General features: G+C 40.6%; 2 protein-coding genes across 4 annotated transcripts; one reads left to right on the top strand and one right to left on the bottom strand.

The window, feature by feature from the left end:
- The first annotated feature begins 25 nt into the window (after positions 1 to 25).
- On the top strand, positions 26 to 10,052 carry LOC307019752 (serine/arginine-rich splicing factor 11-like). Of its 3 annotated transcripts, none has more exons than XM_079650842.1 (12): positions 26 to 324; positions 1,421 to 1,554; positions 3,871 to 3,986; positions 4,700 to 4,780; positions 4,869 to 4,906; positions 5,027 to 5,160; positions 6,616 to 6,694; positions 6,778 to 6,891; positions 6,979 to 7,068; positions 7,179 to 7,244; positions 9,182 to 9,341; positions 9,445 to 10,052. In XM_079650842.1, exons 1-12 carry the CDS (start codon positions 203 to 205, stop codon positions 9,625 to 9,627), a joined length of 1,317 nt encoding a protein of 438 aa, XP_079506968.1. In that variant the 5' UTR covers positions 26 to 202; the 3' UTR covers positions 9,628 to 10,052. The 3 variants fall into 3 exon arrangements, with proteins under 3 accessions (XP_079506968.1, XP_079506967.1, XP_079506969.1); XM_079650841.1 differs by having other exon boundaries at positions 27 to 324; positions 6,769 to 6,891; XM_079650843.1 differs by having other exon boundaries at positions 28 to 324; positions 6,769 to 6,891; positions 9,541 to 10,052.
- Positions 9,749 to 22,448, bottom strand: LOC307019751 (ankyrin repeat domain-containing protein 13C-like). Its single transcript, XM_079650840.1, has 13 exons — positions 21,624 to 22,448; positions 21,489 to 21,530; positions 20,049 to 20,153; positions 17,630 to 17,715; positions 17,409 to 17,454; positions 17,122 to 17,188; positions 16,841 to 16,985; positions 16,623 to 16,754; positions 15,682 to 15,843; positions 15,516 to 15,595; positions 14,575 to 14,673; positions 11,861 to 11,961; positions 9,749 to 11,765 (listed from the first exon to the last, which is right to left on the bottom strand). Exons 1-13 carry the CDS (start codon positions 21,991 to 21,993, stop codon positions 11,635 to 11,637), a joined length of 1,566 nt encoding a protein of 521 aa, XP_079506966.1. The 5' UTR covers positions 21,994 to 22,448; the 3' UTR covers positions 9,749 to 11,634.
- Positions 22,449 to 22,453: the final 5 nt, after the last annotated feature.

Raw genomic sequence — 22,453 nt, 5'->3', positions numbered from 1 at the left:
TCAACTATACGCATGCGCAGTGCGTTCTGGAAATACAATATGGCGCCGATATGTTAGTGTGTAGACGTAACTGCTAGCTAGCACCTAGCCCGCAAATTCGTACAAACACGCTGTTTTAACAACCAGCGATTAACCTTGGTTTTTATTTAAGTTCATTCGATAACTACAGTGCTGTTGTTCGAACGGTTTTAATCGAAAAACAATGAATTACACTACGAAGGTGGTCCAGGTGACCAATGTGTCGCCTAGCACCACATCGGAGCAGATGAGAACACTGTTCGGTTTCCTGGGAACCATCGAAGAACTGAAGCTGTTTCCTCCAGAGTGAGTTCACTGTCTGCTGCTTTCCTTTATTTATGATGGAGTCACAGATCGGATGCATGGTTTTTAAACTGGTTGGCTTTGTGTGAGCCTGAAACGTAACTAGGCCTAACATGCTAACCGCACACCTAATAACGCTATAGCTACCTAACAACTGATGCTACAGTTATATCCATCCTTAATTGACTTGTTGGTTAAAGCACTCATGTTCTCCAACGTTTTTCTTTACCATTATGAAGACATTTGATGACATTTTGAAAATGAGATTTGGTTGGTCATACTCAAAGGGGGAAAAAGTACTCTGATCTTATACTAAAGTAAAAATAGACATACCAAAGTGTAGGAATACACTTTTCCAAGTAAAAGTCCTGCATTCTAAAATGTTACATGAGTGAAAGTATTAAAATATACTTAAGTACCAAATCTAAGTACCTATTATTCAAAATGGCCATTTTAGCAATAATATATATATTGTATCACTGGAGTATAATGTGTGATGCATTCATGTATGATTTGAATTGTGCAGCTGTTAAAGGAGGAGAAAACATATATAACTTTTTATACTGCCAGATATCTCAGTCCATAATAGTAGATGAAAGTGTGTTAGTGGATTTAATCAGAGGTGGAAGAAGTACTCAGATCTTGTACTTCAGTAGAAGTTGTAATGTGCAGGAATACTCTGTTACAAGTAAAAGTCCTGCAATCAAAATGTTACTCAAGTAGAAGAAGACAAGTATTGGCTTCATACTATAACCAAAGTAACAAAAGTAAAAGTACTCATTCTGCAGAATGGCCTATTTCAGAATCATTTATTATATGTTTTGATTATAATTATTGATGCATTCAAGTGTTCTCAAAGCTGGTATATTGTTTAAAAAATCTGGCCTATAAGTGTATTTTTTTCATGTAATCTTAACGTAATTTCATAACATCTTGCGTATAATACGTGTCCCAGATTCTAATACTAGAGACCAGTCAGAGAACCAAAAGTTGTAGAAACCCTGATGTGAAAGGACATTTTGTTGTCAAAGGAGAGGACAACAAAGATGTTGTTTGCAACTTTACTCGTCTAATGTAGTATTTGTGACTTCCTCAACAGTGACTCTCAGATGCCTGTGACATCGCGGGTGTGCTTTGTGAAGTTCGTGGAGCCAGAGTCTGTTGGAGTGTCCCAACACCTGACTAACACCGTGTTTGTGGACAGAGCGTTGATTGTGGTCCCGTTTGCCGAAGGTTTGTCATTTAATTATTTCCACGTACGAGAGGTCCTTGTTGATTGAATGGCATGTAAAGTCAACATTTTAAAAGAGTAAAACATTTGTAATCTTTCTAATATGTGAACAATGGTATGTTTTAAATGAGCTTTTTAAAGATAATGATACTGGTAATGCCATTCCCTCCCATTAAGAAGTCCTTAAAGCAGACTTCTATTGTCAGATCTTTGGTATACTGTTGTCGCACATCCCATTGCTGTTTTACCACCACAATGCAATTATTTTGATAAACTGGACTTTATTTGGGTAAATGCATATCAAGCGGTATGTCTCTGCCTAAAATAATAATTTGCTCTATATTTCGAAAGCACAGTATACCAAATTCTGCTTCACAGACATTTACAGATTAGGAGTTGAACATTCCCAAGCTGTGGCGGCCGCAGTGAAGTTATCTTAACCATATGCATTTTATTTTCTCCCCCATATTGGACTATCCTCTGTTAAACTTCTCTCTGTTATTTGTGTGTGTGTATGTGTGTGTGTGTGATTTTTGTAGTGAAGAAGGCAAAGGCAGCCCCCTCGTGGATGCCTGAAAGTGGTCCTCTGCCTGCCAACAGGGGATTGTAAACATTTGCAAAGGCCAGCAAGCATTCAAGTCCCACCCCGGCCTTTTCGTGTCCTCTATTCTTTCTCTGCCTTCTCCTTCTCTTTCCTTCAGTCTAATTAATCTTTTCTAGGTGGTTTTGTTTAGAGTGTAAAGGTCAGATATCGGGGACATAGCCTGAAACGGTGCTCGTTTTGCAACACTTCTTATGAATGCTGCTTAGCCATTTGAGAGCTAAAGCAATGCTCCGTAACAGATACGGGTGGCAATATTCCTCAACCTCAATGCCACCAGTTTGCACAGCAGCTGTTAATACTCGATAGCACACCAGATGTTCATTAATCCAACAGTGAAAACAGTCCCCAAGAAAAGCACATTTAATCCTGTATGTGAACGATTTACGAGAAAATGTGTCGGCTTCTTAAGATTTCAGAGGTAACACATGGGATTATGACTGAGAGCAGAAAGTATTGTTGCAATAACCAACATTTTTATATTGTCTGTCTTATCCTTTTGAAAATGTTAATTCATTCTTGAAAGAAAAATCTTTTAATGGCAGTTATTTTTGTTTTAGTGATAAAGGCCTATACATAAACAATGGCTGATAATAATGACCTTTGCAGAAACCACATTACCCAAGCAGCTGGCTCTGCACACAGCTACCAATATGTTCGCAGTAACACAAGTCAATGATTGGTTATCTTATATAATAGTCATACTTCATCTCATCATCATTTGTCTAAGTTGCCGAGCCGACATGACATTATGTTGGTAAATATTCTCTTTAACAGTGGTCTTCTTTTGTTGTTGTGTTTTACAGTTCTTTTTCCTGGCTCAGCCAGTCCTGTATACCAGGCCCTGCTGAAAATACCATCCAAGTTTTGTCTCCTGCAGCAATTTCTCTCTTCAGTGTGCTCTTTTTTTTACATGTTGTCATTGTTGTGTGTCTGTATTTAGGTCATGTGTTTTTGTCAAAATACTATTTTTGGGTGTGGATTTACTGTGAGATGACAATGAGGTATTGATTTTGGCCATTTTAAAAATACAATCAGTGGCATTTTACAAATAAAGATGATCAAATTACCTTTTAATTGGACTGTGTTGGCACACATAAATCAAACCAGTCATGCTGTGATCTTATTGGTTGATTGATGCAGTGGCAGGTAAGGATACTAGATGAATGATTTGCAGCAGACACGCTAGCCACACTATATCTGCTATTGTCATTTAGGTCATACTAATATATGCTGTGACATTTGTGTTTTTGGTAAGTAAACACTGATAGTTTGTATAGTGTTCTTGCCAAATCCCTAAAATTCTCTCTGTGTGTATCTCGATTTTTCTCTGTGTGCTTTTAGTAGCGAAGCCGCCAGCGTGAGTCGCTTGTTTCAGTAAACGTCTCAATGAAAATTGAGGGCTCACCCAACTGGAGAAGCAGCTGTGCTTGCTAACCTTTGGTTCATGACTTAAAAAACACGTTCAGGTGATATATTCTTGGCAGTGTTCATTGGAGTAGTGTGATATATTCCAGCAATAGTTATGTCACTTCAATGATTATGTTGAATATAGGGAAGTCTTCTCTGATCTGTAAGGTAACCATGTTGTTGAACCTTATTTGAGCAATTGCAGTGTGAAGACTTTTTCTGTTTGTCTTTTCCAAAGTGTCTTCTCTGTAGTTGATGTGTGTGAATATGTCGTTCTCTACTAATGCCTGTTTTTATCTTCCTGTAGGATCTATTCCAGATGAGGCTAAAGCTTTGTCTCTGTTGGCGCCAGCAAACGCTATTGCAGGAATCCTGCCAGGAGGAGGACTTCTCCCACTGCCCAATCCCATGTCCAATCCAGCTGTAAGACTCTAATCTACTACTTCAAGGTCACCTGTTATGCAAAATACACTCTTTCATGTCTTTTATACATATAAATAAATATATCTATATATGTCCTCCTGTGTGTTAAGAGATTGGGAAAGTTTCAGGAAAAAAAGATAGTCTCTCTTTTTGTCCTGATCAATTAATATAAAAAGCTGTCTGAAAATTAGCTGATCACATTTTTGGCCACTTTGTGATTCACCATTTTTCTTTGGGTTGTGCTACCACTAGCCAAAGTAACACCCACCCTCGTTAACACCTGAATCTCCTCCTTTTTTAAACTAAACATCTCTCAGAGGGGCGTGGGGAGTGGCAGCTTATTTTGTATTTAAAGCTACAGACACAGTTAGTACTTTTGAGACAGAAAGGTTTATGGCATTGTTTGGTATTGGAAAAAGAGCATAACAGGTGACCTATTCAAGTTATTGTATTTTATATTTCTGTATTTTTTCTATATAAACAATCTCAGCTCAAAGTCTGTTTGGTAACAGGCTACAGAGGATATTACATGTTCTTCATCAGCAGACAGATTATTAAGTTCTTCAGTATTTAGTTAAAAAACAAAGGTTCAACATTTGGAAGTTTGTGGGAGATCTCTTTAGTGTGATGGACACTTGTACGTTGTCAATATCTAAACAACAGGCCGCCATAGCAGAAGTTACTGAACATGCTTGTATTTGTTTAATTTCCAGATGGGAGGAAACCCTTTCGGTGTTCCGAACATGGATGCGATGGCTGCATTTGGATTCCCAGGACACAATATGAACCCACAGGTGAGCGGCTTTGTTGAATGACATTGACTTGAAGTTAAATATGAAGTATCTGTCATAGTCCAACCCTTCTTCCTGTTGTCTTCTTTAGGCCGCTGATCAGCTGCTAAAGTTCATGACCGATCCAAAGTAAGTCATACAAAATGTGTCTTCTGGAAATGGTGGCTAAAGGCAGTTTACAATCACAAATGAAAGAATTAGACATGCTGGTAGTAATGACAAGTCAACTCATTCCTATTTTCCCTTCAGACTGAATCCTTTGGCTGCAGGCTTAAACCTGAGTGCGAGCCTGAAGGCGGACGCGTCTAATAAAGAGATGGAGGAAGCCATGAAGAGAGTGAGAGAGGCCCAGTCGCTCATTTCTGCTGCTATTGAACCAGGAAGTGAGTGCACAGACGTTTAGCTTTACAGTCAATGTAGGAGCCATATGTTAAAATTAGGGCTTTCAAACGATTAACATTTTTAATCAGATTAATCACAGTTTAAAAATTAATTAATCATGATTAATCACCATTCGAACTATGTCCAAAATATGCCATTTCTTTATGTATATTGTTGTGGGAATGGAAAGATAAATGAAAGAAGGCGGATATATCCATTTAACATACAGTATGTATGTTTATTATAACATTGTTCTGTGTGTCAAAATGAAAGACAGCCCACACACCTATCAATCATCAAACCGTGGGGTCTTAATTCATTACGTGTTGATTTCTATCAACACGTAATGTTGTATCGATGTATAGAGATGTAGTACAGCAAAAGTATTCTCCGTCAGGACTTCCTGCAACAACACCACGCCGTTATCTTGATTCTGATTGGCCAGAACACATTATCAAAGATGTTCTATTGAGAAGACGATCACTACGTGACAAAAGTTTTCAAAAACGTTTCTAGTCTTCGGTATTTCCAGACAAGTGGCTGAAATCAATCTTACTAACTGCTGTCTGTGCAATTTACTCGGCGCGAGTTGGCGGACTTTATTTAGCTTACTTTAACATCATTTTTCAAGGTGGGGCTAAGCCATTTCTTGGTATGGCTGTAGCCCACCCCAGCGCTGCCACTGGTGGGATGTATGGGGCGGGCCATTCTGCACATGCGTTAAATGCGTTACATATTTTTAACGCAATTAATTCAAAAAATTAATTACCGCCGTTAACGCGATAATTTTGACAGCATTAGTTAAAATGTATAGTTTGATATATTTGAATATTATAATCCTTTGTTGTTAGTGCTATTATATAATTTAACTGAACCAGCCGTGTGAAATTGACGGCATAGACGACTGCAGCTGTTTGTGATTACGAGATGTTATAGCCGTGTGTGTGTGTGTGTGTGTGTGTGTGTGTGTGTGTGTGTGTGTGTGTGTGTGTGTGTGTGTGTGTGTGTGTGTGTGTGTGTGTGTGTGTGTGTGTGTGTGTGTGTGTGTGTGTGTGTGTGTGTGTGTGTGTGTGTGTGTGTGTGTGTGTGTGTGTGTGTGTGTGTGTGTGTGTGTGTGTGTGTGTGTGTGTGTGTGTGTGTGTGTGTGTGTGTGTGTGTGTGTGTGTGTCAAAGAGCAACATAGTTTTTGACCTGAGAAAATATGAGTTTGTATTTGATACCTTTTGTTTAAGTAAAGAGTCAAACAAACTATCCTGAGACGTATCTTGTCCGAGTCAAGCTTATTAGCTATCTGTGAATGGAATTTTGGATTACTGGAACTACAGTCAATAATAATAGTTTTGTGTTAGTAATAGTGTTCGTGTCGTGATATTCCTTTTTTTTACCATTTTCAAAAAAGTCCTTTTGAATTTTATTTGTACATTACTAATGAATTTAGTTTCCCTTCTCTCCTGCAGATAAAGAGAGCAAAAAGAAGCGTTCTCGCTCTAGATCCAGGTCCAGGAGGAGGCGATCCAGATCACGTTCAAAACACAGGTGTGTTGTACTACTATGACTTTATCTGTGGTAGTTTCCCAATACAGTGAATTGATCAAACTGTACGGTTGCAGGAGAACCAGGAGCAAATCACAGCGGCGGCGGTCCAACTCCAGAAGCAGGAAGCGCTCCAAAAGCCCCCGCAGGAGACACACCGACTCCAGAGACCAAAGCAAGCGATCTCCGAGCAGATCACGGTGGGTTTACCGCTATACACATGATGGTTTGAAGATGAACTGAAGCCTGATGTGAAACTGTATTTCTAACGTAAACGGTATCTACAGGGATAGAAAGAAAGACGATTCAGGGAAAAGACGATCCAAAACACCGCCTAAAAGCTACAGCACAACCAGGAGGTCACGCAGCGAGGAACGGTGAGTGGATCTCGGCAGCCGAAACAAAAACCTGTCAAAATAAACGTTCATTCTGTGGCCAGGGATCTCAGTCTCCACGTAATACATGTTGTTCCTGTTCTGCTACACAGGAGACGCAGGAAAAGTCGCAGCAAGAGCCGATCTCCTCCTAAAAAAAAGACTCCATCTCCTCGACGGTTGGTATTTTGATGTGAAATATTTGTGCTTCATACTAGGGCTGCACGATTTTGGGAAAAAATCTATTTGCGATTTTTCTGACAAATATTGCGATTGCGATTTGCGATATTTGTTTTTAAGCGACCCAACGTATGTTTATTGTAAAATGCGGCCATAACTCCGGCTAGGAAGGTCTTATCAACGTGCTCCCGTCTCTAGCACCCCCGCAGCCCGAGCTACGAGTGAAAGAACTAAACTTACATGAAACTTCGGTTGGGTTGCTTTAAAGTCAAGCTTCAGTTTAAGGTTCACCCTGTAATAGAAACATGTGATGGAGCATTACTAACCTGACTCAGATGGTTTGTTTCACCAAACCATCTAGGAGAGCTCCATTGGAAGCCATTTGGAAAGGGCAGGCACTTTCAAAAATACTTGGCAGGTGATTGGATCAATCTGTCTATCACCTTCTATCATGGGCCACTTCTGATTGGTTAACAATGGCTGGTACATGTGGAGCACAGCACTTCTGATTGGTGTGGATGACTGACCAACAAGAAAGAAAAAAAAAGATGTTAAAAAAAATCGCAGGCTTTGCGATTTGATAATCGCATCATTTCAAATCGATTAATTGTTCAGCTCTACTTCATACCAGGAAGTACTTTATGTTAACCAAACGAGAACTAAAAGTCAACAATATGTAATGATGTATTGCAGGGGTTTTCAAAGTGTGGGTAGCTGAGCCTCCCCTCAGAGAACATAAGAACAGCCGCGCCCCCCCTCCCAATTATTATTGCTGTTATTATTATTATTATTATTGTTGCTATAATGCAGGGGTATTCAATTGCATTTCAAAGAGGTCCAGTAAGAGAAAATGTAATTAAATGCTCTGTTTTCGCTGTCTACCTTCTGCCATTTGAAATTACTCCGACTGTTTCTCTCCTCTTGTCTCGTCTCTGTGTGTGTGTGTGTGTTTGAATCTATCGTGCTGACTGCACCGATTTGATTGGCTGAGTAGCGTCACCTCCTTAAAACATTAAACAATAACTTTTTAAAACCTTTTTATTTTTATGTTTTAAACATATTGTATAAAACTCCCCCACTACTTGGACTATTCCTTGCACCCCTCTAGAATAAGCCCGAATGGTCTCAACCATATTGCAACAGTAACGTGCACTTGTTATTATAACAAGATCGCAAGGACGCTGGTAGCGATCGGAAGATTGAGTGTTGTTCAGTTTGTGTGTTGTGGAACATGCGTGTCCGTGCATGAAAATATACCACACACCCAATTACAATTGCATGTTCAATTCACTACCCTGGAAGTTGATACAGTTGTTAAAGTTGGAACAGCCTGTGGACAGCCGTTCTTCCTTGCATGTCAGTCGCCTACACCTTCTTACAGAGGACAGGCACATCTAGCTGCAGCACGACCCGTATATTTCCGCACGCCGTGTTCTCAAGACATATTTTTTTTAACATTTTCAACATGGTGGATAAATCCTTATATGCTCCCGTCAACACACTGAACGTTACCCCGTTACACTCACCCCTACTTTAGTGGGAACAATGAGTCTGCGTCTTTGATGCACACAGGAATAAACGCAGATCATACTCTGGCTGCAGCCTTTACCGGTACTTGCTTTTGATCAAAGTCAATGCGGAAAACCTGCACTCACACAGGTAGGTGGAGGGGAAGGGAATGAGCACTTTTACAGCCTTTTTGTCGAGGTGGGGGAACTCGGTCTCCACAGACAGCCACAAGTGGGCAAGTGTCACTTTACTCGTCTTTTTCTCGTTCTTTTGTGTCTCACGCTGCGCCTCCCCTGAAGCTCTCTGGCGCCCCCCAGGGGAGGCGCGCCTCACACTTTGAAAACCGCTGATGTATTGGATTCAAACCAACTGTACTTAGATCCAACCCATATTATGACACACCTGACGTTTCCTCTCCTCCCTCCAGACACAAGAAGGAAAAGAAAAAAGAGAAGGAAAGGGAGCGAAAGATTGATAAAGAGCGCAATCGAGAGGAACGCGAACGCTCCACCAGCAAGAAGAAGAAGAGCAAAGACAAAGAGCGAGACCGGGAGAGGAAATCTGACGGAGAGAAAGGAGATGTCAAGGTCAGCACGGTGCCTTTACCTCGCCACGAGCTTTGTTGTTCTGGTGTAAACCCGGGGGCTGTCTATGCTTTAAAATGTTCCATCCATTGGCTTCCTTTCACAGATCACCAGGGATTATGATGAGGAAGAGCAAGGCTATGACAGCGGGAAGGAGCGAGCGGACAGGAAAGATTCTGACGACTCTGCTTTGTCTCCTCAGTCTGTCGAAGGTAACGGCACCGCGCGGCAGGCCAAAGTAAACGGAGCTGACGACCACCACGAAGAGGACATGGATGTCAGTGATTAGGTCGTCCATCTTTGTCCCTCCTTTCTGTTTTGGTCGTAAACATGTTACGACTTTATTCCCCACTGGGGTCGATCTAAAAATGTGAAGTGAGCGTCAAATGTAATGATTTTTCGCACAGAAGAGTCGCTGTATTGACATTTTGAAGAGTTGGCCATATGTCCCATAGCTTTAAAGTACCCTCATGCTTTTGCCTCCGGAAAAAATCATAGTCTGTTTAAACTGGAAGTAGGTTTGCTTTGCTTTTCTCGAGCTTGTCACCTTTTTACACATATTGTATCTTTTACATTATTTTTGTGTTGTGGTGTGTTGTTCAGGCCTCTTCCCTCAACTTCTCGAAACAGTTAATACGTTTGTTTCTTATTTGAAAGTGTCGATTGTTTTATCAAGGATTTCTTTTATAATAAAGCCTATTTGGAAAAAAACAAGACTTTGTTTATAGGTACGAAGAGCCGACACGTTCAAATACTATTTTAAAAAAAGAAAAATTATTTTACTATATTTATGACTCATTATTTAAACATTTACAATTTCCAGCTTCCAATTATCCTATATTTGTGATTTACTGACTGTAAGCATTATTCACTTGGTTTCGATTGAACATTCAGAGGAAAAAAATAAATTAGCTGCTGCCTTGAACCAAACTGTTTTTAGCTCAAAATAATTGAGAGTAAAAGTACCTCAATCACCAGCTCTCCCAATACATGCTTAAAGTCAAATAAGTGACGGTCGACCAATATTTCATGAAATACTGTGTTTTTATTGTACTTGCACAAAGTCGGTTGAAACGTGATGCTGGTGCTTTATTTAAAGGGACGTGAAGTAGGTATGGTTGCAGTACATATAAGCTGAAGCCAGAAACAACTGAATGGATCATATTATTTCCCATCTGGACATGTTCAGGTTTCACCAGCAATATCAACTTCACAGTTTAGTTTAATCTCATTGGATTAAAAAGGAGAAAGAAATGAACGCAACCATCAATGAGGTTTTGTAAGAACTTAAAAGTTGTTACAAAGTGTTCCAAGTTTTCCTTAATCTTGGTACCAATAAATCGCTCTGAGAATATAGCTTAAAGATGCATGTGATCCAGTAGGCCAACACGGCCATTGCATGCCTTAAATACACTTAATATCAGAGCAGTATTAAACTAAGAACAGTTTACCTGATAACCCATCTCCCACACACAAATAGACACACAACAACCGTTGCTACAGAACAATGATCCACTCACACCGAGCACAGATTTCTTTCACGACAAACATGGAGACAGCCGAGAGGTAACATGAGCTAACCTGAACGCACAGGACCTTGCTTCCTGCAGTGGGGAAAAGGATTGGATATCGAAACTGTTAATGTGTTGTTATGCTAAACCTTCCCCCAGATGGTTAAAAACATTCGTACGTACTGGAAATATATTGCTACACAGTGTTACTTTTGAGTTTATACATTTATATATAGTACATCATTTATAAATGAATATTAAGCTCAGTTTGAGGATATAGCTATATCTGTGATCTTATGAATTACAGATGAGAAGTGAATTATTTACAGTGTCAGTGCAGTTTTGAAAGAATGACATTTCAGTAATAAGTCTTATAAGAGATGAGGATATAAGAGCAGATATTAAAACAGTGGTGGTGAGGAGTCCAGACTGCCTTCTGACAGTTTCACAGGAAGTTACAGCAGCATGGAGCAGCGCATTGAGGTGCTCAGGTGGTGAACAGCTAATACAACGAAAGCTATCACTCATTTCACAAAAAAAACCTGCCAATAAGCATCTATTTGTAAGATGGCGCTCGAGTTACATCCGTTTGCATCAATTCACTTTGGATCCTTCAGCAAAAATGAACAATAACTGATCAATAACACCAGTTACTTTTTTTTTTTTTTTTTTTTTTTAAACGGATACAATATATAAGATTAAAACATGACAGGATTCCCTCTTTTTTTGTCTCGCACATATTAACCCGCTGGTCATTTCCTGTTTGTGTCAGATTTGTTGACAGGTCAGAGGTCGGGGAAGCGACTGGGATCTTCTTTGTATTCAGACGGGATGACGAAAGTAGAGGCTTCAAATTTGTCATAGCGGAATTCCTGAAAGGTGACGGTTGCTGTGATGGTGGGGAAGACGGGGATGTCTGCGAGGGGGAAAACACAAGAAGGAAACGTTATTCTGTGTTTTTGGACAAGCTCGCCCTCTCACAGGAGAGCAGCGGTATGTCTGAACACCCACCGAGTTTAACTGGAAACCCAGGAGGAAGTTTCATCTGAACGAACTCCCGGAGTTTGTTGAAGTGCTTGAACGGGGCGATGACCTCCAACACGTTTAATAACCTAGAGGAAGAGGAAAGTGAGTTTGATATAACAGTATCTTGAATTGTGACCATTTAAAAGACCAAGTGCTACCGAGGTGTCCCTGAGCAAGGCACCGTTCCCTACACTGCTCCCCGGGCGCCGTACATAACGGCAGCCCACTGCTCCTAACACTAGGATGGGTCAAATGCAGAGAAAAACCGTTTCATTACATACCTGTACTACTTAATGACAATAAGTTGAATCTTCTTCTTTTTCCCCGGGCGCTGTACACTAGCTGCTCCTAGTACTAGACTCCTGGTACTAGGATGGGTTAAATGCAGAGGCCACATTTCACTGTGTGTGCTGTGTGCTCTGCATGTGTGACCATTAAAGAGGGTTTCATCCCTCCCCTATTCTATTCTATTACATTACATGTTAGACGCTTTTTATCCAAAGACACCTCCATACTCAATACTGTGGGCAATGTCAACAGGAGCAATTTGGGGTGAAGTGTGTGAAACGGCATGCTGACTGCAGTGGGGTTTGAACCTGTGCTCCCCTGATCCGAACACCAACGCACTATCCCACTGCGCCACACGCCTCCCCATTTAGGGAGAAACAATGGCGCAAACAGTTATGTTTTATTTGATTTTTGTTTTACAATAACAAAGCAATAACCGCGCACAGCGAGGCTTTGAGCTAAATGCTAACCTCTACATGCTAACCATAATAAAGCTAACATGCTCTTGAAACTTCTTTAAACTGTTTCCCTCTTAGTAAGGTGTATTGCCAAGTCAATAATTCAGCTATCCCTCAGATGTATCTTGTGTTCCCCAGGTTGGAAACTACTGGTATAATAATTTGTATCCTGATATGTCAGCTTTGACAGAGGCTTTCAATCACAACATGTATTCAATTACACTGACTCGACATCTCAGTTGTAAACTATTCTCTAAAGAAATGGTTAGAAAGAAAACTAGCGGGGCTCAGACTGAAAAGCTAGAGGCTACAGTCTGTAAAATGCATCATTTTAAGACTATAAATAAAAAGCAATCCGCTAACAAAACAAAAATTGTAATTTCTCTGCCATCATAGCAATGGTCTGTTTTGGTGATTAATGACATTAAACGGAACATTTTAAGAGAAGTGAGTAAAAGATATTTGTAACATTACAAAGCACAGAATGCTTATGAGAAGGAAACAAATCACATTAAAAAACCATTAGCTATTGTAAAGGGTTGGGTTTTATTGCAAGCTCCATTAGGGTTTATTCAGCAGAGGAGATAAAGCAATTTACTACGTGATGTCCCAGTAATATTTTACAGCACTGCCTGTAACCCCTAGAGGAAAACACAAAACCACATCCTGTGTGAATCCTGCGTCCTGATCCACTCAGTGTAACATCCTGTATCCTCTAGAGCAGTGGTTCTCAAACTTTTTTCAATAATGTGCTCCCTTTGAAAAAAAGATTCAGCCAAGTACCCCCTGATCAGCGCAAAAACGATTTGTTAGGGAAAAAAAGCCTATATAAAGAGGTACTTGAACAACAACATTGTAACTGAGAAACACTTAAACGCTACATTTCAAATGTTTACAATCCATCACTAAATTCATGGCCAACCAATTTTAACATCATGCAATAACACTAAGACGACATTAGTTGCATTGAAATGATCTTTTTAATAAGTTGTACTTACAATGTAGTGAGAAACATGGGCTTGTGCTTCACTGAGGATCTTTGTCATTCTGACAGGGAGGCAACTGCAGTTATTAAACTTCGTGTTTTGAAATATGTGTAACTCTAGTCTGTTAATATAAAACCCACAATGCTCAAAATTCGTTACTTTTCCTAAAATTGGTATATTTATCTTTTTTTTTCATTAACATAAAATAAATCTCACGTACCCCCTGCAGTACTCCAACGTACCCCTAGGGGTCCGCGTACCCCCATTTGAGAACCACTGCTCTAGAAACTCCCCTTTTCTCAGATCCAATTTGTTCTCCATCAACTTGGAACTCTTGCTTACATGATCAGGAGTTCTCAATATGAACTTGCACTACCTCCGCCCATGAAAACTGAAAGGTAGATTTAAAAACGCTTAGTTAACGTAGTATGTTTCCTCATAAAACAATCACTAAAAGGAGCAAGCAAGAAACACTTTATTTTCAAGGCAAAGCATTGTAACTAAAGCTCAAAAAAGAGTTTACACTAAAACCAATGATATCTTATAAAAGGGAGAGAACAGTTGTGTAACTGGACGACAGCAGCAGATACCATTTTAAGGAAAGAAAAAGTTAAAGTGGAGCAATTTTAAATCAGTGTCGCTGTCAGTTTAAGTGTCCGTTTTAGATACTTAAATATATTCTGAGTATATATTACTTCAAACAGACCGAGCACAGCCAAAACAATGGCCTAGTTGAAATAAATAAATAATCCAAAGCACTGACGGTCTGTTGTCACATGGTGGAGCAGTTGACTCATCAGAGGCTCACAAACAAAGAGCTTAACCTGGCCCAATTATCTGATCTTAACTATTGCTTCTCTACGTTACGCTTTTCTCAAATCCCCAGAGCATCCCAAGAGTATTCCCCCATCATCAATCCGCGCAGAGAGCTTTGTAAATAGATCTGAGGAGGAAGGGATGTACTTACGACTCGATGCCTAGAGGGAAATCCTGGCTCATAGCTACAGAAGCTTTGAAGTTCTTCTTGCTCTCCTTACACACCAGCTCTCTCCCAAGATGAGGTGGCCTGAAGGTGCGAAGAAACACAGAAATGCATTGCTTTTATTTCATATTAACACTCAGCATGTGAAGAGACTGTCTTCTAACTGTCCTGGTTAAATTGCAGCAGAAAGAATAGAGTCAAAAATCCCCCAACATGACGACAGGTGGAGGACTTGGTGACGGATGCATATTTGGTTCATATATTTTGGATTTAAAGGTCCTCTATTATGCTGTTTTTCATCAATATATTATAGGTCTCAAATACAAAAATGTCTCTGAAGTGTTTGGCTCCAAACACCAAACAGATCGTGCATTGCAGCATCCCATAAACCCCTCTGTTTCAGTCCTGTTTCAAAAGTGCTGATTCTCTGTCTGTTACTTTAGATGAAAATAAGGAGCCCCTCCCCACGCCCCTCTGAGAGATAATTGGTTAAAAAGAACACAATTGTGCTCTAGGAGAAGATTCAGGTGATAAGGTGTGTGTGTGTGGGGGGTGTTACCTTGGTTGGTGATTGGCTAATGGTTAAACAAGCCAAAAAATTGTTATGACATCATAAAGTGGCCAAAATCTGATCAGCTCATTTTCAGACAGGTTTTTGTATAAATGGATCAGGACAAAAAGAGAGAGAATCTTTTTTCCTGAATCTTTCAGAATCTCTTTACACAGAGCGGACACATGTTGATGTATAACAGACATGAAAAAGTGGATTTTGCATAATAGGTGACCTTTAAAGAGCAGATATTGGCTTTCATATACAAAAATATTCTCTTGTAAATTGGTGTAGTCAGTATCACTTCACAAGTTTATTACCGGGGAGAAATTGCTCCCTTCCCTGTGGCATTACGAATTACAGCTACAGTACTTACTTCCCCTGCTCTGAAGTGATGTACTCTTCCCAGGACAGTGTGTTGGGAGCGGGAGCTGTGAGGGACAGCCGTCTCACCGGCTGGGGACAGGACAAGAATCAGTCATCAGGGCACCATTACCTTCAACCATTGGTAGATCAAGTTAGGACATTCTTTTTCCTCTCACCTCAAAGTTTTGTTCGCTGAGGCTGCCTCCTTTACTCAAGCTCTCCATGATCGCTTTGTTCCTCAAGATGTCCTCCTCACTAAGGTGTTCCCGCCGTTTCCGGGACTCAAGCACCAGCCCGTTCACCGTGTAGAAGTCAGCCAGGAAGTTCCCCACCCTCTCCTGCACAGAAAAGGTGTCGCTGTATTATCCTGTAAATTACCCAACACTACGGCTGGATTCTTAAAATGTGCCAAAGTGCAGCCCGAGGGTGAGACTGCACTAACTATCAGGAGACAACATATTTAAATTCCCCTTTCCTCTCATCCCTGAAGCAAGACATGTTTCGAAAGGCGGAAGATAGCAATTAGGTAACCACAGCTCTTTTAGATTCACAGTGCAACAAAACATTTCAAACACCAAAAATGACTGACGGTGCTGCAAACTCTGTACGGAGAGAAATGATGGATGTTTGAATAAACTGACATGAACCTGAGGGCTGTGAGATTATCAACAGGAAATAAAACAATTGTTTGTATCCCTTCTCTGATCCCTCTCATTCAGTGCTTTAGGGAAAGGCCAAACTACTCTCATCTTATTATTATTATTCGCAAAATATGGTGACAGTTTAAAAGTACACAATGTTCCTTTTTGAGTTTCCGTACAGTATAACCATTGATATAAACAACCAGGCCGCATTCACATTATATGTTTGGGAGGATTAGCAGACCATGGCAATTTGAATAGAATTCAAGCTCAAAACAACCCTCAACGACCTTTTCTACATGCAATGTTTTCATATTTAATCACAATCTAATGTGCCTTTAGTTTATAAAGTTCAACCATGCCATGGCTTTGTGAACTGTGTTTAAAAAAAGCTACTGTAAACATCTTTTACATGGTTCTTTTATGTTGTTGGATGTGTAATGAGCTTTACTAATGGGTTGTCCCATAAAGCTTACTGTTTTATCCTCTCTGAACAGCCAGCCGATCTGACTGCGAGAGAAACTGATGGACTTAGTGGACAGAGTGGCAGAGTAGACGTCGCTGCCCATCAGAATATCCACCTCCTCCTCGGTCTCCATCTCTGACTCCTTGTTGGAACAAACAATGACAGTTAGGCGTTGCTGTTCATATCAAAACAGCTGATGACACAGGTCTGGTTGTACCACTCCCTCACCTCGTGGTGTATTCTTTGGTACACTTTTGCTTCATTGTCCAGAACCACAAAAGACTGGGAGGGTTCGGCCTCGCCGTTGAAAATGAAGCTGAGATCTCCGCGCTGACACTTCATATCAGTGAAGTCTATGAGAGTGGTGTCAAGTCTAAATCAAGAGAGGAGAGAGTGTGTGAAGAGTGTTCCGTCCTACTTTTTAAAATCTAAAAGAAGTCCTCGACCTGGATATCAACTATTCGCAGCTTTAAACACACAGTGAATGAGATTCTTTCAAACTGTTTTACCTGATGTTAAGGCCCTGCTTGTAGATTTTACAGGCATCAGATGGCAGCATCCGGGACAACAACGGCACTGAAATATAAACGATAGTGTGAATAACAACAAGTACTTTATTGAAAGCCTAAGAAACAACAGTCATCTTTAAAAAAAAAAAAGCATTCATTAAGGCAACAGCTGACCAATTCAGCCCAATTCTAAGAATGCAGCAAAGTGATTTCAAGTCAAGGCCAGTCTTATCAATGTTTGAGAAAATGGTATCTGAACTTTTCTTTGTGTGAAATATGAAACTCACCCCAGCTCTGAAAGTCCCAATGCAGCTCCAGATAAAAGTCACCAAGCTGCAGAAACAACACAACTATGTCACAGGTCATAAAAAGTAGCGCGGCACAGCACAGTGAATATTCCACATTGTGCATTTCAGCAGTTAATAAGCATGCTCAAGGACAGGCAAAAGTCATTATTGCAAAGCCTGCAGTGATTTTGAAAAGCCAATGAATAAAAGAAGTGGCAAACCTCCTTTAGAGCTTTCAGTAGTTTTGGCCTCTTATCCTCCACGCTCTCCCTGGATTGCTGCTTTAATTTCCTCAGTATTGCTGTGACTGAAGAAACAAGGATATGACAGGAAAACTGTAACACATGTACACCTGAAAGAAGATGCCTCATAAATACACATTTACATGACCTCTAGATATAACTAAACAAAGTCAACTGTGTATTAACAACAACAGTATGACTGAAATATTCATATTATTGCCCCAGAAGAAACCCAAGACAAATTTACAGCAGCAGCAGCAGCACTGATTAGATGAGCTGATCCAACTGATGCAGCTCTTTCTCTAGGGCACAACAAGCAACACCACGTGGACCCCCAACAAATCAACATTTATCAGAGGCACCCTGGGTATCTCCACCAGCAGGGAAACATTGGACGTGCCTGAAGAGAGAAGTGCTGACGAGGCGCTGGCTGCAGCTCGTCATTGCATAGCTGCTGACGCTATGTGCACATGTGTAAAAGCGAAAGGTGATGACGAGACTGCAGTGTTTTGTGAAAAGCTGTACCCAACACATTTGATTTCAAGCACACGTTATTCTCCATTTGTCCTTTTCACTCAGAGAAAGATAGTTTGGTGCTGCATATTATTTAACCAGAGATCTGAATAAAACACCCTCCACTATGCCTGTATTTGCATATTCGTGCTAATGTGTGTGACTTTCCCCAGCCCCCTCTCGGCCTCCCCTTCACCCCTGCGAGTGGCGTGACCTTCTCAAAGCGCCATTCCTGGTCCCAGTCCCAGCCTGCCACGCATACTAACAAGGTTGAGGGTCATTCCTCCAACTGCTCGGCCTCACAACCTTCATCACAAACTAGGAAAGGTATGCAGATATTCCAGTTAGATTATCAAGGCAACTAGCAGTGATATAAATGTGGCTCTCATAAAATCTGTGATTTGGTACACAGTCTTTTTATGAGAAATGTAGCTTGCCTTTTATTTTAGTCTAATCTTTATGTACACAAAGATAATACCACAACTAGAGATGTCCCGATCCGATCACGTGATCGGAGCCGATCGCGTGATTTTCAAAAGATCGGAATCGGGAGAAAAAAAATCGGGGATCGGGATTTTTTTTATTTTAAGTTTTTGTATTCATTGTTACAAAACAAAAATGACCATGTTCAAGTCTTAAAGTCATCCTGAGGCCTTAGTTTTGGTTTCAAATTACAGAACATCATGTATGTGTTGCTTCTTTGGGGCTTGTTTTCATAGACCTGCTTATTTCTCTCAAATCTGGCAACAGAGTGGGCAGGGCGCAGTGTCTAATTGTAGCAGTAAGCTAACGAGTACTGATAAGCTTTATTTTGTTTTGATCCAATGCTGCATAACTGAACTGATCCAATGCTGCTGTGAAAGAAAGAAGCTATATCCATGTTGGATAGTATATCCAATTTAAATTAAAAAATAACCTTAAGGGACAACTTGAATGCTTTTTTCTTTTTTTTCTCTTAATGCATTGCATGAAGATCGGATCGGGAAAAATCGGTATCGGCAAATTGTCAAAATCAAATGATCGGAATCGGATCGGGAGCAAAAAAAGGCGATCGGGACATCCCTAACCACAACCTAAAAAAAAAAGCAAAAAACTGTGAATTCGTCCCAGAGGCATTAGTTGGTGCCTTTCACGTGTCATTTGACTCTTTTTCTCTGGATGTCAGGTCTAAAAGCAGCAGCATCATCATCATTAGGCCGGAGGGGGGGGGGAGTGTGCGCTCACACTAAGCCAGAGTTCAGGCTGCGTTCCAGCACATCTGGATGATGAGTGCTCAGAGAAAATCCCCACTTTTATCTTTTAAACTGGAACAACCTGATAGCTATCTTTAAACACTTAAATCACTCACAAAACGTTCACACATAAGCTGTCAACTTTAAGCCCCGTTGGCCCTTTTCAACAATTTGCAAAACACAAGATGAAAAAAGTTGATGCTCACATTAGTAACATTATATGGAAGAAAGTAGTAAATAAAACGATGGCTTTCTCTTGAAAGCAAAATGTTTTGTCTTTTTCTTCTAAGCTATCCTGAGATGTACAACTGATTGTATCCCTCAAGTTACAGCAGAAACACTGTACAGAGTTATCTGAGATACTTCCTGAACACAGCACGACCACAGGGCTGACATTTATCAAAGCTGATACCATGTAAGCATTCAAACAGAAAGCAGTTCCAGATGTCAGAATGACTGACTATGCTTCAAATTGAGACTGAAGCTGACACCATGAAGCCTTCGTAACTATATCGGCCCGTCAGACATGCATCACCGAACCCACTGTTATAAGTATATTATTGCAGGTATGAAATTGAAACCATAAACACATCCAAATATGAAAACCCCAGGAAAGCAGACAGCGGTTCAGAGCCTTGTTGACAGAAACTCACTCATCTGCCTGTCGCCGTAGCTGATGGCTTCTGCTAGAGGGCTCCATCCCTGTGCATTCTTTAACTTTACAGGAGCGTTATGGGCCAGGAGGAGGAGGGCACATTCTGAAAGAACACACAAAACAATATTTAGACAAAGTTCTCTTTTCCCCTTTCTGCCTTTGATTATCAAGATGTTTCTAAGGTCAGAGCAGCCGCGGGGCCAGGATTTCAATTGTGGGCGGGCCAATGTAATTTCGGCTGGGCCTGTTCAAATGTTTTCTCACGATTTTTGTTAATAATCTAATAAAAATAGGCTATACTTAGAATGACATTCGTGTTTACTGAGAGCATAGTCGATGTGTTTCCAGTCCCTGTAACCATGGCGACTGAATGTATCTTCTCCGCCGGCCCTGCCTCTCTCTCCAAAATGCCTGCACATTTTACAAAACACACTGTCCTTGCTAATGCTATACTCCAAGAATGTGTACTTGTCATACCAGTGGGCACCGAACCGGGCACAACATTAAACACACTCGTCTCTCTGAGGCGGTACCTGCTGTGAGGATGATGAGTGTGGTGGTTCCGGCGGCGGCGACTCTGTTCTTGCTCTTTAAAAAAAACCTGAACATCGATTGTTGTGACATCGTTAGTGAGCGCGGTATATTTTTTTGTGTCTGTCCAGTCCACTGTCCTCCTTCGTCTGCGTGCGACCGCAAGACGTTCTACGATGTGTTTGCTCCCGCGCTTCGACTATGAGTTCGGCCTGATTACGTTAATTAATGTTGCTTTTAATTTTATTTATTTTTTAAAGGGAAACACATGTTTGCTATTATTTTATTATTTAATTGTTCATTTTGATCAAAAATGTTGGAAACTATATTTTCGCCCATTCATTTTTGATCAATGAATGGGTGGGCCCAGTGCCAGAGTGGGTGGGCCTAGGTCCAGTAGGCCCACCCATAACGCCGCAGCTGGGTCAGAGGGTGTTGTTTATTGTACAGATTGGAAGGGACTTATTTGTTATTTAGGGCTGTATAAATAATACTTTACATAATTATGCTGCAATGCATAACAAGGTATACTTTTTTCCATCCTAAATCAGCTGTATTGGATGTAATCAGTGATGTGTTTCCTTAAGATGACAACTATGTTAAACGTACAGCTACATGCTATCCTGATACTGCAAAAGTCCGTAAGACATGATGAATACAGGAGCATGGAGGTTACTCTGAAAAATAAAATTAAAACTGGTGTGCTTTTAAAAAGGGACTTTGATGAGGATGTCCAAAGCCCTTTAATACAGATAATAATAACAATGTCACATTATTAGGCCTTGGAGCACAGTGGATTACCATCTAAGAAGCTTTATTTGGCTCATTTTTGTTAATCCTGTGTGTGACAATAGCCTGGTAGGATTAAACATCTAGTTTACACATTACATTTTTCTATCACTTTTACCTTTGTGGCCCATCATCACAGCCAGGTGAAGAGGTGTGTTCCCTGAAAGAGAAGCACGTAAGATGATCTCCTGAGTACATATACAAATAAACATACTACTCAAAAAAATACTCAAAAAGACAGAACATAGCTCACCATGTACATCTTTCTGAGAGATGCTGTGGGTCCTGATGAGAGAGGAGAGCCTCCTCACATCACCTTTGAACACACACTCATGAACGGGGAAGTCCAAGTCCTCAGTGCTCAGGATTATTGGGTTCTTGTTGTTATCATTGACAATGGTGCCAATTGGTGATGGATTTCCATTAATGTTGTTTTCATTGAGCTGCTGTTGCAGTGCCGAGGTTTTCTCTGATTTCTGAAAAGCCTTGTTGGATTTTAAATGGTTACCGGTACCGTTAGGGATAGTCCCGGTTGAGGTCTCATCGTACGTGTCGTGTATCTCCTCATTTTTGTTGGGTTTGTTGTGGTCCTTTCGCATGGTGCGTATCTTCTCCCCTGTCATGATGACTACCGCGCGTTAACCGGCTAACAAATTAACGTTAATGGGCTTAATCTGGTCAAAATGTGGCATCAATCTGAATCAAATATGATGTCAAATGATCTTGTAAACAAATTTAGCAAACAGCGATGCTTTTCTAGTAGATGGTTGGTCGCTCTCTGTTATTCAAATAATGTTACACCTGCTGCTCCAGAGCCAGTGTTAGCTTCCAGTTCGCTAGCTAGCCCACAATAAAAAATAAATATGGTGGGTGCGGCGATGAAAACACAAAATAATGTCTAACATAACACAACACAACACACACGCACTAAATCAACATACAGCTAAGGATTACAACGAATACCAAACGACTACATCATTGTCTCTACCCCTGCGTGGATATAGGTTGTCAAATGGTATCGATTCAGGTCGCTTTGCGGCGAAATTCAGGCGGACTGGATGGTACAATAAACCAGCTGAGCTA

This window comes from Notothenia rossii, assembly GCF_949606895.1.
Source record: "Notothenia rossii genome assembly, chromosome: 9".
NCBI classification, from domain to species: Eukaryota; Metazoa; Chordata; class Actinopteri; order Perciformes; family Nototheniidae; genus Notothenia; species Notothenia rossii.
This window is presented reverse-complemented; position numbering and strand designations above follow the sequence as displayed.

Bases quoted from the DNA above. Each gene is read 5' to 3' on its own strand.
- LOC307019752 (XM_079650841.1), top strand. From the start codon at position 203: ATGAATTACACTACGAAGGTGGTCCAGGTGACCAATGTGTCGCCTAGC. The intron at 4,781-4,868 runs GTGAGCGGCTTT...TGTCTTCTTTAG, and splicing joins GACACAATATGAACCCACAG to GCCGCTGATCAGCTGCTAAA. The intron at 6,695-6,768 runs GTGTGTTGTACT...GTACGGTTGCAG, and splicing joins AGATCACGTTCAAAACACAG to GAGAACCAGGAGCAAATCAC.
- LOC307019751 (XM_079650840.1), bottom strand. From the start codon at position 21,993: ATGACAGGGGAGAAGATACGCACCATGCGAAAGGACCACAACAAACCC. The intron at 16,986-17,121 runs GTAAAACAGTTT...CTCTTGATTTAG, and splicing joins AAGCAGGGCCTTAACATCAG to ACTTGACACCACTCTCATAG. The intron at 11,766-11,860 runs GTGGGTGTTCAG...TCCCCCTCGCAG, and splicing joins TGGGTTTCCAGTTAAACTCG to ACATCCCCGTCTTCCCCACC.